A 15710-nucleotide genomic window follows, 5' to 3' on the forward strand; every position below is an offset into this window, starting at 1 on the left:
TTCATAAAGGAAAGAGAATGCAGAGAAATGAAAATGTGAATTCCCTACTTTAGAGGAAAAAAAATCTAAGTACTGCTAGTATCTGACTATTTACTGAATGGCTACTCAGTTTGAAGAACAGAAGGTAAAGCTACAAGGCATACTGAGATACATTCAGAATTAAAGTCACATAAACTCAAGTTAGAAGCTTTTCAGTTTTTTCTACACAGAAACAAATGCAAAAGACAGTAATGGAAGGTTAATGAGAAATGTATTTGAAAGAAAAAAAAAATCTGCTTTTCTCTCACCCTTCTAACTCCTATAATGCACTTAAGCAAACAGGCTGTGAAAAGAAATGAGAGCTGAGATGGCTGGATTGTGACCAAACATGTCACAGAATCCTATGCTTAACTCAAATTTGCAATTTCTCTGGCACAGAAGATAAGATCTGTCTGAGGAACCATGTAGAAAGTGTCCTTGCAGCTGGCAAAGTGCAGATCCAGTGAGGTGTACAGCAAGAATGCTCTTATGCCCTTTTTAGTTACCACTTTCATTAATCCCTTAGAAGTAACATATGAGGTATTGTAAAACAGCAACATGAGAGAAACATATGGCAGGTTTGCCATCTAGTCTACACAGAGAAATAAGCAGAAAATTGAGATGAGAGCCTCAGGCAGATACCACAGAATGAGGTTCATGCTGGGGCTAAGCAGATAAATCCAGAGAAGATGAATTTAACTGAAGGGTAAGTCTAACCTGGTGTGATGACGAAAGAGTTCTTCTAGGTGAAGCGTTCAGCAGCTGGACACCATCTTTGCAGCACAATGTGAAATTAGGAAAAAAAGACATTTTTCCTATGCAGAGGTATGACTTTCAGGACCAGAGACATTTTGTTTTCCCAGGGACTCAAGTCTTAAACTATGTGGAATAACTGATTTCATTTGACATACTACATTTCAAAAAAGGAACTAGTTTAGAGGCCATATGGAAAAAAACCCAAACAAACACAACATCAACAACAGAAAACCAAACCAAAGAAACAAAAAAACCCCAAACAAATAACCAACGAACTAAAAAAAACAAGAAAAACAAACAAAACAAACAAAAACCACACACACACACACACACACAGAGAGAGCCAAAAAAGCCCAAACAAACAAAAAACACCAGACAACCAACAAACCCCAAAACAAAAACCACACACAAAACCAGGAGAGAGTACAGGGGGGACTTACAAGGATTGACAAAAGTAAAATTTAAAAAAAAAACTCAAAAAACAACAAACAAAAACCTAAAGCAGCTAAATAAGTATGTCTTATGCAAGTCACAATTAATTCTATGAACATAGTTATGCAGACATACATACCAAGTGGTGGGTGGCAATCTATTCAGTAGCAAAAGCAGGTAAACTGGAAAGAAGCAAATTAAATTCAAATAGAATACAGAAAGCAAAGATCAGTGCAATAGCCCTTGTAAAATATGCTATGCCTTAAGCAGGGCAAGAGACACTGCTGAGCTCCTGGAAGAACCAGAATCTGAAAAGCTCAAGTATCTTGGCATGGAAATAATACCTTTTATGGCTAGAATTTAAAAGTCTCATATGGCAAACAAACAGCTACTGGATCTGCCTAATGCCCTGCATCAGAAGCAGATGACACAACAATGTTGGAAGTGCAGAGATGTTTCTTTCCCTCTGGGTTGACCAATTCCCCAGGCTGCTATGAGGACAGCTGGTAAACCCAGAGTCGTGCTACCCAATGTCAGTGCCTTCTACAACCTAAGCATCAGACATCTTTTTGTGTCCTAATGGGCTGTTGGGAAATTTCTGTCCACCTCTGAGTCAGATGAGTCTGCATCTCACCAGTATTGGGACAAAACTTATGGAAAATGCTTATTCAGTAGAACAGGAAAACTCACTCTATGCTAAATCAGAGGATTCTGTTGATGTGATGCTTTCTATCCTCAAATCTGGCCTAGGATTCATGTCCTGGTAGTCACAGACACACATCAGATTTTAGCCCTGTTTATACAAAGATGTGATGCTCTTTCTTAATGAGAAAACAGATATTTCCTACTCTGGGGTGCTTCTCCAAGCCACCATGGATCCTTTTCAATGTGCTCCATCACACTATCTCCTTGAAACCCAACCCCTCTTCCTAGGATCCTCCTTCCTCAGACGCAACTCCCCTGGAACCAGTCCCACAGAAATAAAACACTTCCACCAGCCAGGAGGGCAAGACCACATTCTGTTTAATAACAACTCCATAAAGGACTGTACATGCTATTTTGAGCTACCTCCCCTCCTTTACTGTGGTTGCTGCCACGTACAGGCATGGAGGTGTGTAGTGCCATATAGTTCTCTAAGTCTATATGTAATGTGTGCACATGTATGCAGGTGGTTGCACATGTATGTATTTATATATAGCTTTGTAGAAGTGTTTATCTCGTAAGTCACATTATCAAAACATGCGAAGTATATCCAACAAAAATTTTCAGGCAAACATGTTTTGGAGCTGGAAGACCAAAGGCAAATCAGACTCATTTTAGTTATTAAGGGCTAGTGTGGGATAATGTAAGGATGAAAGCTTTCAGTGGTGGGTCCCTTTTTGTTTTACTTCCATTCAGTACCTTCTCCCCAGACATCAATGCACCGCTGTAAACACTAGCTTAAAAGGATACATAGAATCACCATGCAGCTTCCCCGCCACAGAAAACAGGTATAGGCTTGGGGGAAGCCCTTGAAAATTGCCTCCCAGCAACCTCCCTTGTCCCATACGCTTATGCTAAAGTAGTTTCAGATACTGAGAATATAACATGCGAAGACCCAAGTCTCTAGTTATTTTTACACATGCTTCAGGAATCCATTCATCCCACATGCCACTCCTGAGACTCCCATCCACCACCCATGCACCTCCCAAATCCTCTGCCTGTACCCACCCACGTCTGAAGAGCTGAAACAAGAGAAATCTTGTTCCCTGTAAAATTACTTTTGAGTTCCAATTTTATAGTGTAAGGATTCCCAGAGACCTCCAGTCATGCACAACATCCACAAATCAGAGAAGAAAAGTTAAAGCCAAACAAGAATATATACCTGCAAAAGAGCTTTTGGCTTGCTACATTGCTCAAGCATGCAATATCTGAAAAGAAGGGAAGTCCACCTACACTTGCCTCATGGGAACATGGAAGAGCTCTGGAAGAGGGTTCTTAACCTTGTGGCCTCCAATCCAATCATGACTGGATTTCCATGCCCAATGAAAATTAATCCAGAAGGCCAATGAATCTGGACTACATGCCTTTATCTTATTAGAAGCAAATCTTGATGCACAATCTTGTTTCCATTATGGAGAAAAGCCTTTTTAGATGTTTTTGTCTTGCAAGCACGGACATTTGATCCCTTATGGGAAAGCAAAAACAAGACTAGGTTTCAGAGGGCATTTAAAATGTCCCCAGCTGAAGGAGACAAGGAAGATCATAGCAGGAGCATTCTTTTCACAGAACACTGCAACCCCTCCCTTCCCAGAAGATAGCAGCTTCCACACATTAGTAAGTCCTGCCCATGGCAGAGGGGTTAGACTTCGTCTTTAAGATCCCTTCCAACCATTCTATGGTTCTGTGGTATCTGCACTGAGAATATTCTTGAACAAGTCTTTACAGTTTTAGTAAACACGCTCTTTCTCAGAATCACAGCCTCACGAAATTTTTCCTCTTCCAACAATGTGTATTTGCACTGGAAAAATACATCACATATTTCTTTTCTTTTGTGCAGACCTATACTGACAATCATAGAGCTTCTCTTCATTTCCAAGGGAAAAATAACACTTTGATCTGCCTATGCTGGGGAAAAATGTCAGTGCAAGGATGTAAATAGAACCCTGATGTTCCAAGTGCAGATCTTCCATGTCCATTTTTTAACAAAATAACCCTCATGCCTTACCCCAGTCAATCCATGGAGCTGGTTGTGCTGCTGAGAGAGCACAGTGTTCCCAGGCTCCATGACATATTCTGAGACAGAGAGACACTGGTCTGGCACACAAGTCCAGCTCTTCTGCTTCTGCACAGGTTCACTACTACTTAGCCTGGGAAAAGCCTATGGTACAAAAGAGGCACCTGACATTGACTTTACAGCTTGCAATCGTATTTGACTCTGTGCTTTAATGACTGTAGGCTGTCCTACACATATATTTAGTTCTAATAGGCACCATTTTACTCACATTTTCCCTGTTTATTTTTCCTTTCCCTGAGCCATGGCATAGAAATCTTTCCCTGTCAGATTGCTACAGGGGAGGAAAATCAAAGATGAAAGTATTACTTATTTACATTTTTCTAGTTGTAAGCTGCTGATAATCTCTGTATTGGAATTTGTTTGTTGGTTTTGGTTTGGTTTTTTTTTTCTTTCCTTTATTTTTTTTTTCTTTTAGAAAAAGTCAAACAGTTAAAAAGATATGCCAGAGTTCTCTGAACAAGGAACACTGGAAAATCCGCCTGGGAGAAATTAGAAGGAAGAGCTTAGACTTTGCCAATGTTGCTCTGCTTTTTATAGCATCTAGAGGCAGATTATCTGAGTTTGCTTCTCCTTCTAGGCAATTATCAGAACAACAGTTTAGGCAAACTAAGCTGAAATTAGGTATTTTGGGTTTCCAGTGAGGTCAGAACTCAGGCTAACTTCATCTGGGCAAGGAGTAAGTTCTTATTTGGTGTATTTCTCATATGATTTCCCTGAAGAATTAAGCACACTGTGAACTGTTTCTTGAAGACAATGAAAAAGAAGCTAGCAGGTACTCAAATTCAGAGGCGTGTCTTTCCTATCACTGTCTTAAAAAAAAAAAAAAAAAAAAAAAAAAAGCCTTGGACTAAGGAGTACCATAAGCTACAATAACCTGGACCTACAGCTTGTATAGCAAGTTTACACCCCAGTCCACTCTGCCGAAAGTCTGCCATGAAGCTTCTTAACTGTGTTGTGTAAACAAAAGACATCAAGCTTTCCTTGACTTTTTTCCAAGCCTTTCTCTCCATGTCTTTCCCATTCTGCCACACACAGGGGTGCAAAAGCCTGTACTGTTGCACACTACCTTGCCTCACCACAATACCTCCTACCGCTGTCAAACAAGGAGATGACTTTCCTTCTCCAGCTCTCTTCTCCGAGGCTACAATGAACATTTTTCATTGTTGTTGCACGCAGTGCAGCATGCACAGGCTCTGCCTAAGAGCGAAGTACTCTCCTGGATCTCACACTAGACTAGAACTGGCCTGAAAATAGGGATAAATGTCCCTTCCAATAGCTATGTTTCACTCTTAAACAAGTCTCCCCTCCTGCAATTACATGATAAGACTTATCAGTATCTTTAGCTGCCATGGAGTGTAATCACTGAGTGCATACACGATTTGTGCATGTTAATTTTATTAATTTCATGCATATATCAAGTTACTCATGTCCTCCAGCCCAATTTCCAGGGTTTACCTCAAAGGGGCCTGTGGAAGGGAACAGTGAGGCAAACAACAGGGCATAAATAACAAAGACCTAATTGAATAAGAGCATACTAAAAATTCCTAGGAAAACACTAAGGAAGAAAATGGGGAGTAATGTTCTTCCTGGTACCCCAGTGGGGCTTAGTCTTTTCAGACAGACACATCACAATCAGCTTAAGCCAATTTAAGTTGCATCTGCAACCAGTCTTCACATGACCATCTATCTATATGTTCCACCAGCCCCCAGTGATGCCTGCCTCATCAAGAGAAGCAATATGAAGAGTTCATCCCACTGAAACTTTTATTTAGGTAGGGGACTAGGTTAGTTTTCAATGGGGCCAGTTCCTGAGCAGCCAAATGAGTGTTAGTGCTGGTGCTTTTTAGGCAGTAGAAGTACAGAGCTGGTGGTGGTGGAAGAGAGGAGGCAGGACAGTTCCTCTGAGCAGCTTGGATTCATCACAAAGATGCCATTTCAAAGTGCACTTTCCCAGTTTCTCTAACCTGATATAAAGGAAGGCCAGCTGCTGAGAACAGCACTCTCTCTCCCACTGCTCACAGCTCTACCATCTTCACTTTTACAGCAGGGTAAAAGTCCCAGGCTTGCTGCAGGCCAGCTGTGTATCAGCACCTGCCCGAGGGTTGGGGAAGGTGAGCATGGTCAGAGCAGAGTTCCTCCCCCTTCAAAGCAGCTCACCTCTGGATCAGCCTAGAAGCATGGCTAAACTCTGTTCTCTGCAGCAAGCCTGTCCTGAAAGGTGATGTTACCTGTTTTTAAGGGGGAAAGCAAGTGGATGACTTGTCAGCAGCTTTCCAAAAGAAGATAATGATTTAGAGGGACAGAAACTGAAAGAAGCAGATTAACTTCTCTGTCCCAGAGCCTGAGGGAATGGAATGGAATTGAAGAGAACCCAGAAGGCTTGTAAAGAAAGCTTCAGATTTACACAAAAGAAAAACTCATGAAATAGTATAACTAATCAGGTATGAGCAATCATGGGAGAAGGAACAAGAGAGAATTTTCTTGCAGCAGAAGATAGTAAATTAGGGCCACTTCTGTTTGAGCCTTCTTTCATGTTTAGCAGTCATTTTAACCAGTTCCTACTGAAGACAAAGGCTTGGCAGAAAGATGGGAATCTTCTACCCCCACTACTTCAATAATATCCAAAATTTTCTGTAGTGCAGCTTTGCATCATAATGGGTTTGTCGAAACAAACAAGCAGAGCTCAGTTTCTTAGTAACTGCAGATCAGGGATACTGAGCTTACCTTTCCTTCTTATTTACAGCCTCACAAACACAATTTGGGCTCTGACTATTTGCCTGGACTCTCTCCAATTCATCCCTCCTCACCAGGATAAAGGGACGGCAGGCCAAATTTCGTTCACACAGCACCTGTGCCTCCCATATGCTTGAATAGGTGTATCTATATAATGACAGCTTTTCTGGGAAACATACAGTAGGTTCCAGGTCTCTCTCTCTCTGATATTGGAATACACATAGGCAGCAGGCCTGTTACATAAGGAAAGGCCAGATTATACAAACAATTTTCCACTTTCAAAGAGATTTCAATTGCCTTTCCAGTTGAGCTCAGGCTTCTCACTTGGGTGGCAAGTGTGGACAGGAAGACTTGCTCTCTCTAGTCAAACTCCTAGCAACTAGCTCTTTTGGATTGTGGAGAGGTATGGAAAATTGCCTTTTTCTTTCTTTCAGGAAAAGGCTGAAATTTTATTATTCACAGAATGTTAAGACATTTATGAAAAATACAGAATTTTGTAAGCTGTAAAGTTTTTACAGAGAGTGCTGTTCAAACCAGTCTGCATTCACAGAGAATAAGGCTATCTACCAGATTAAGGTTTCTAGACAACAAGTTATGGAACTATACAATAGGGTGTAATTCTCTATCCCAATTCCACAGAGGCTAGAAGAATCTACAGATTTTCTCTTCTTATTGGACTCCACAGTATTTTGTCTAAGGTCAATTTTTTTCACACTTTTCCCAATGTAGGTAACTCCCTGTCACTGCCTTCCACGGAGATAAAGTATATCTTTTACACATCATCAGACATCTTGGTGATTGTACCACATGTCCATAATAAAGAATAAGAAGCCTTGGACAAGTTGACCCACTTGTCCCAGTCCTGTAAACAATACTGAGGGAACATGAGAAGCTACTCTGAAAGTTACCGTAAACATCCAGATTGGTCCTGGAGAGGCACATGGGAACAAAACGGTTTGGAGAAAGAAACAACAAGCCACCCAAATCTCCCACAAAGGTACACACCCAACCATTTTTGTTTCCCTGAAGACCTTTTAAAAAAGAAATAAAAATAGCTTTAAACTTACTCATTTACTCATCTGCTGAGGTGTACTTGGCACTTGCCCCATCTCCCTTTTCTGGCTAATGTGATTTCCCAGGCCCTGCTCCACAGCTGGACCCAAGCCAGTTCAGGATAATGAGCTACCACTGGCCCTTTCAAGAACTAGAGGAGATGATTTTTATCAAGCCTTGCTGCCCAGGGGAGGTTAGTACCTGAATATGTAAACATCTCTGAAGAGATATTGAAAGGTCATCATCCAGGAGAAGAGCGACCTCCTTAGAAAGGCGGAAGCAAGACCAAGCAAACATGTAAAAAAAGATGGGTCACAAAAACTTTTCTCTCTTACCTACACCAAATTACCAGTTTTACTTAAATATCCCAGAGGTCTTTCATTTAGAGGTGCGATGGAGAGGGAAGACAGATCTGCTTGAAGTGGACTTGGCTGGAAAGACGTGGGTATTGAATAAGGAGTCCCTCTTTTTGCAGCTGCCTGTGTCAGTGGGAAAAAGCTGAGTGGGGTAAAGTTCTTCCTGAGAGTCCCATTCCTACTTTTCACAATTCTTGGACATCATTTGTTTTGCTTGCCAGGAGCTGTCTAAACTCTGAGACTTGATGATATTCCTTCAGTCATATTTTATTCACCTTAGACATTCTTCCCTGAAAATATGCAGGAACTAAACCTGAAGCAGGGAAAGAAGCATGTATCACTCTCCTGTCATCCAAAAAACACACCAAGCCTGAAGAGGAGGCAAAGAAGAGACACATCTATCATGAATTAAACAGAGCAAATATGAGTCAGAGTAAGTGAGAAAGAGTTGCTCCTGGAACAGTATGGCAGTGTCCAGGCAAATTCCTTTCTCCAGCTCATGAGATCCAGCATCTGATCTACACCCATGCTCTGCTGATGCTTCCTTGCAAGAGGTCTTGCAAATAAAACCTAATACTTGCGTAATCTCTGCTGGTTCGGTTCAGTCCTCCAGCAAAATCAATGACCTTATACAATTTTTGCTTTTGTCCCTGTTTATTTACGGGTGAGAGCTGAAAGGAAACAATTTCAAAACCTCTCCCTCCCAAAAGGAGGTCTGTAAGAAAATGTTGAGGAATTGCAAGAGTCCAAATTCCCCCTAATCAGAGAATCATGGTTTTTTTAAAACAAAAAATACATAAGACCCGCAAAAATAGGGAAAACTCCTGAAATCAGCTTTCTCCACACCTAAAATAGAGATAGGAGGGAAAAACAAACAGACCAAGTACTGAGCACTGCTCAGGTACCCCACTGCTTGGGGGCAAGAAAACAAAAGAAGAAAACAGAGGCAGGAAGAAGAAGACAAATCGGAGGAGAAAGTTTCCTCTCACCCCTTTTCCTCTAGCTATATTTGGCACTGCAGGAGTGGCAGAAATGGGGAAGGTGCAGTATTTCTGTTAAGTCACGACTGGAGTACAGGCCTTTCCCATTACTAACTGCTTTGTTATGAACACTTATCCAGCGTATAAAAAGGTTTAAAAAAAAGCACAAAAACTGATAACTCTAATGTAAACTAGGTATCTGTGATCTCATAGCTGTACACACTGTTCCTGGACCTGCTGCCTACTCTCTGGGTCTCCCCATTCTGCTGGCAAGGAAAAGACAGAAGGACACAGCAGCAGCAGCACCAAGATGGACACGTCCTCAAGCCCCCCTGCAAGAGTCAGCTTTTTACAACTGTCTCTGTAGCTGAAAATGTCCTTTCCACTGGCATGCAGTGCCCACTGCCAAAAGGACACATTGCTCTTGCCAGCTCCTGGGAAGGCAGAAATGTCAAAGAGAGAAACAAATAAATGAAAGAGACCAAAGCATGAGTATCTGGGAGCAGGGTTAGATTCGTATCTGCATCCATTCTTCCATGCCACAGCAGAGCCATGCCCACAGAGCCACACTGGCAGCACAGCCCGGGCCCAGGGAGCGCAGTTCGTATCCATCAAACCTACAACTTTGTATCAAGGTGCTACTGAGGATCTGCTTACACAGCACATCTTTCATCTCCATACTGCCTGTATCGAACACGGCCTGATCCTCTGCCATCAGCCACAATTGCATCAGCCACAATTGCAACATCAGTGCAACCTAGATCTGCAAAGCCACATCTTCATTTCAAACCAGTTTATATTCATATATTCTATCAAAGGGGGCCATGTCCACAGAGCAACATCCATTCTGCCAAGATGAATTCTAGCCACAAAGCTGCTCCCTACACCAAGCTTGTCTCATCAGCCACATCCCCAGTACCAGAGGAGTGTGTATCCACAGCCAAGACTTTGTATTAAAAAGATTTAGAAATTATTTACCAATCCAGATCTCTCCAAGCATATCACATGTTGCCCAGAGCAATGAAAATCCAAAATATGTGTCCATGGGGGAGGGGAAGAAAAGGTTTTTATGTGTCAATCACTTTGAGACTTTCCTCATTTAAAAAAATAATTAAATGTCAGGAATGGAAGGTGTGTCTACTCGGAAATATGGGGAGCTGGAGAGAAGAATCCCTGCAACTGCATTCCTTGCCACCCCTCTCTTTGTTCAGCAATGATGAGAACTTCACAGAAAGCATCAGTTGTTTGTTTCTCCCTCTTCCTCATCAAAGGACTGCACCCCAGAGGAGGTGACATCTGAGACTTTGCGGCTCAGTGCAGCATGTTCCATCTCCTCTCGAGGAGACAAAGATTCCAGGTCCCGGCACACTGCATCATCCTCCTCTGGAGAGGGCTTCGTGTTTAGGAGAGGAGCCTTCTCCAGCCGTGGGTTCCCTTCATCCTCAATGTGGTCCTCCATGTATGTGCTGGACTCAGCTCCACCCCCACTCTGAGCAGTCTGCAGGGGCCACACGTGGACCAGCCCCGTGCTCTGGATGAAGTTCTGCTCCTGCCGCTGTTGCTGCAGCTGCTGCTGCTGGAGAAAGGTGCTCTGAAGCAAAATGCTTTCCTGAAGGTTTGTCTGGGACTCATCAAAATTCTGGCCTAAGTAGGAGCCAGTGGCTGGGGAGGCGATGAGGGACTGGTCACTGGCTTCCCAGGCGTCGGAGGAACCTAAGCAATACATGCCCTGTGAGACGTAGGAATGAGGCCAGCTATCGTACTGCGTCTGGGCCATATGCTCTGCAAGCAAAGGAGGCAAACAACACACAGTTAGACACCCTCCCTAGGCCAGCCTGGCTCATCCAGGTAGCCTGTGTGTCTGTTCATGGCACTGTGCTGCACAGGGTGGATGAATCCTTGAGAGGGAAGGAGGGCAAAGAGAAGACACAGTTCTGGGCAGTTGGCAGGTGGCCATGATTATACCCACAACTGACTGTAAGAGCTGGTAGCTTTCCAGAGTTGTGCTCTAAAAAGGCAAAAGGACCTGGGCTTTGGAAACGCCCTGTTAAGATTAAATTCCCTGGGCAGCACCACAAACAGGGGTGACTCTAGCAGATCTGTCTGGGGCTACAGAATAAGACATGGTAGAGCAAAAGAGAGCAACATGACAACCAGAGCAGGAAGGGGGTGTCTTAAGATTAGCAAGAAGCACTGGAGCTCACCTTGGCTCTCCATCAGCTCCTGATAGTTCTCAGAGTAGTTGCCCGCTGGGTTGTCCTGATTTGAGTTTACACTCACATCCTCACCATCCATGGAGGACCAGGCCATGAGAGTCGCTTCAGAAATTGCAAATTGCTCCATCACTCCTGTGCCAAAGGAGACAGGGAAGGGAAGCAAAGATGCATTAAAGTTTCCACTTCTCGCCACCATCCTTTACCCCATCTTTTGGTGACACTGTCCCACTCTGGTCCCATCTCAGCAACACCCATCACCCACAAGTGGCTAGAATTCCACCTTGCATTCCCAACTGGCAATAGCCCAACCATCAAAGCCTCTCTCTACTTCAGCCGCCTGAACCACCCACAGCCCCAGTGTCTTTTTCAAGCTCCTGCATTTCAGTCCCTCAGAGGGATTCCGCTCTGGGGCACCCCCAATCAGTCCAATCCATGTGCCAAAAACAAAACCAGGCACGGTTACCTGCGAGGAACCGGGCCTCCTTCTCGCCATCGCTGAGGTCGGAGTAGGCGTCGGCGTCCTTGCGCGCGGCCTCGTGCGTGTGCTGCTGCTGCTGGCTGTGGGCCTTGCCCCAGCCCTGCCACTCGATCATGTGCGCCACGCGGCCTTGCCCCATCGCCGTCGGCTTCGTCACGTGGTCCTTCATGCTGCGGGATATCCCTAAGGGGCCAGACATCGGAAAACAACCGGGGGCTATTACATAGCTCCAGCGCTTTCCAGCCCTGCTTTTAGCCTCTCTTAGAAGTGGAGCTTCTCCCCTCCTTTCCTGACAGGATGCGTGACTAGGGCTGGGTGTCTCCCACCTTTCACTGCATCACTCTCCAGGGGAGTTTCTCCATCTTTCCTTGGACAAACTCTCGGAAGGGGGGGGAAGGGGAACCCCAAATATGAAAGACCATTTCCTTCCTTGCCTAGAATCCATTTAGGATAGAGTTGGGCATGAAGGATGAAGCCTGGAAGTGAACAAACTAAGAAACAGAAAATGGGGTTAAGCCCAAGACTGAGGGGAAGCAATTGAAGATGTCTGAGCAGGGGTGCACGGTGAGAAGCCAACAGGAGTAAGACAAATCTGTTCATTAAAAGGGCAACAACTGTGAGATTTCTGTATTTAGAACCACGGTGGTGGAGACTCCTCTAAGGCCATGAAAAGGTGAAAGCCAAAAAGGAGCAGTTGTGAGAGCAACAGAGAGATATGGGAAGAGGCACAAAGGCCTGTGGAGAGAAGCTGCCAAGGCTAAAGTCAAATTTTGAGGACCTCACCAGAGAAAGATGATTTAGCCAAAGCCCCAATCCCATAAGCATTGGAGTTGCGTTTCAGCTTGGGGAGGATGGAGGTCGTATCTTCCATGGAGAGCTGAAAAGAGAGAGAATATGAAGAAATGATATACAGGAAGGAGAAAAGGAAGTGAACTGAAGTGAGAAAACAGTAGGTAGTTGGAAGATGAGGAGCAGAAGCAAGCAGTAAGGACAAAAGAAGGAAAGGAAAAATTAGAGGCTATTTAACCAGGACTGGATATTGCACAGCATTGGGACTGACTGAGGCAAGGCCAGAGGGAGAGGCAGAAAGAGGTTGTCAGAAGCCTCCCATAGGCAGCTGCCAGTGCTCCACAGACATGCTGCACCATTCCCAACTCTTTGTCAGAGATGCAAGACATGGCTTATGGACAATTCAGGGATCTTGCAGTGGGAAGTTGTCAGTTCAATAGGCAGGCCACAGTAATGTATCACATACGCATCATACTACCGAATTTTTAATGTCACTTTGGGGTTTTTTTCTTCTTATATGGTCTTAATAAAATAATCATGACTATATCAGTGATGGGTCCTGCTTCAAGCATCTACAGCTGTGAAGAAATTTTGTCTAAAGCTCTGCTTAATTTTCTTGACTGTCTTTTCTGTGTTTATCCTCAGTCCCTGAATAACAAGGACAGGGCACTGTTGGGATAGGCAGCCGTCACAAACATCATCACAAAAGTAATCTCTCAAGATGAATTCATGAGGCTTCTTCAGAGATGCCTGGCATTGCACATGAGGCTTAACTTTCACAAGGGCTAAATAAACATTGCTTCTGCTCTTCATTTCAACCTCTCCGAAAATCAAGGCCAGAATGTTTCAAACACAAGGGTACTCAAAGTAGTGACTACGACACTGGAAATTTTAAATCCTGACACAAAACAAGCACTTGTCATAGGCACAGACCTCACTCACTCAAAAAGTGAGTGGAGCAATAACTGGCAGTGAAATAATTGGAGGCAAAGGAAGGCATTGTAAAGATTTTGCACTGTGTATAATTCCAGTCAGTTGCCAAAATATGAGAGGTGAGTTTTTCTGGAAACTGAGTGTAAATGCACCAGCTAAGGCATCCTGTAACTGTGGAGCCAGGAATGTGGCGTGTGTAATGTGAGCTGAAGAAATCAGAAAGCAGAGGAAGAACAGTAAAAAGTGAGAGCACAGCCCTTGTTCCAGGATGCATTTCCTTCGGTGATGAAGCTTGTTGGAGAAAGTCCATCTATGCCCCCACTGGTCATTCCTGCCTGGGTGCTCCTGCTCAGTATCCACCCAATTGTTCCAAGACAGCCTGGGGGCTGTGCTGTGAGCTGCCTCATGGAACTCATCAAAAAAAGAAAGTAAATTGCAGAGGGTTCCTACTAGTGCAAGGTTGAAGAGCTGTGACATGAAGGCAGGAATGAATGGGAAGGGAAGGGAATTCATGATCCAGCTTCGGTACCAGAGAAGATGTATGGAATTACACTGGGTAAGAGCTGCCTCATGAAAGAGCTCCATGGATTCTGTATGGGTTGGAAAATGGGAAACTGCAAGTAAGGAAACTGGCTTCTACTTTCTTTAAGGAAACACGACCTTGTTCAGCTAGACATAGGTGCAGTGAAGAAAAAAAAAAAAAGACAAATTTCTTCTAGACAGTTGCTGCATGCACCATTATTTCCAACACAATTTGATTCTGTAACTGATTCTAGGCAAAAGGTCCCAAGCCATAAAGTGCCAGAATGAAAGAAGTATCAGCGCAGTGAGAATTAGTTAAAAACTATATTCAATGCCCCAAGTGCTTCCAAATCACACTAAAGAAGAAAGCTGCAGGTATTTTAAAAGTTTTGAAAGAATCTGGAATTTGAAAATACTTGCACTACTCAAAATGGAGCTGCTAACCCTGGCCTTCCAAGTGTACAAAACTACAAAGTTAACTTAGGTGAAAATATTCTGTAAGTACCCTTTAAAAAAGTCCAGTCGAACAAACATGCATTATCACTTTTTCAGGATGCAGTTTCTGCATTAGTCAAAAAGAAAAAAGAATATTTTTTTCATTGCACAGGTATTAAGAGCCAAAGGAACATGTGTAATTAAAAAGTTTGCTTGTTTCTCATCTGCTTTTTAACAGAAGTTATCTGGTACTCACCATCTACCCTAGGAGACATTAAGAATTCTGTTACTTCTGTGTGCAACTGAAAATGAGGGAGACATTTCTCCCAAAATTCCTGGAGACCAAATGATGCTTTAATCAAGGACTACTACTATTTTTTAAAATATGCCGGACGGACACCTTTCTTATGTAGCAGTGCCCAGAGAACTGAAAAACAGAAGATAGGAAATTTGTCCCCAAAAGGATGAAAGCAATTCAATAGCCACCTACAGATCGAAATACCTGCCAGACAGCAAAAGACTCAGTAGCAAACAAAAATCAGTCACCATCCTCTGAATCGTAGACAACTCCCAGAATTTCAGCAGCAGTAAGGATTTTCAGTCATGTTCCCATTCTGGCCTCCACTGTATCCAATGTCAGACAAATCCTGGTCTTCCTATGACTGGAAATTTGGAAAGTGACGCAGTGCATACTCACATTGATACCATCCCAGGAGAAATCCGTCCGTGTTTGCTGAAGAAAGCAAAGAATGGCACCACATCAGCGTAACAAACAACTCACGAGCAGCCATGCAACTCCAGTAGTTTGCCATAATCAACAGGCACTACTTTATCTGGTATGTTATAAAAAAACTTGTGTCTTTCAAGACGGTTTCATTGCCTGCTGGTTATTATGGTGCCTGTAAATGTCACGGTGTTTGAAGGTCAAATAGTGAGTGGGGTGACAATAGGAAAGAGCAAAGCACCTTTCACAAGGCTCCCCTCCTTAGTGTGGGTTGCACCACTTTGAGGTTAACACAAGGAGGAGCTACACCACCTTTGTATTTTGAGTGTCCTACGGCAAGCAACTCAATTCTGCTGAAATTATTTTGTCCTGCAGTGTTTTGGTTTGTCCATTCTGACTCACTCGCCCCTTGCAAACCAGAAATACTTCCCACATCAGCCATCACAGTACCAATTCAGAGTGTGTTTCCTTCACCTGGGAGGACTCACATCTCAACATCTTGGGTTTGA

At 43.4% G+C, this 15710-nt stretch overlaps 1 protein-coding gene across 1 annotated transcript in view; it reads right to left on the reverse strand.

Annotated features, from left to right (window-relative positions):
* Positions 1 to 2212: 2212 nt before the first annotated feature.
* FAM131B (family with sequence similarity 131 member B) overlaps positions 2213 to 15710 on the reverse strand; it is a 32673-nt gene continuing 19175 nt past the window's right edge. The window contains exons 3-7 of the mRNA XM_066175396.1: positions 15175 to 15210; positions 12582 to 12675; positions 11784 to 11981; positions 11309 to 11452; positions 2213 to 10886 (exon numbers count right to left, since the gene is read on the reverse strand). Coding sequence (XP_066031493.1) covers positions 10342 to 10886; positions 11309 to 11452; positions 11784 to 11981; positions 12582 to 12675; positions 15175 to 15210 — 1017 coding nt within the window. The 3' untranslated portion in view covers positions 2213 to 10341. The remainder of the gene's footprint in view (positions 10887 to 11308; positions 11453 to 11783; positions 11982 to 12581; positions 12676 to 15174; positions 15211 to 15710) is intronic.

The sequence above is a fragment of the Chamaea fasciata genome, unplaced genomic scaffold, assembly GCF_029207755.1.
Source record: "Chamaea fasciata isolate MVZ Bird 193981 ecotype frontalis unplaced genomic scaffold, bChaFas1.0.hap1 SCAF_2, whole genome shotgun sequence".
NCBI lineage: Eukaryota > Metazoa > Chordata > Aves > Passeriformes > Sylviidae > Chamaea > Chamaea fasciata.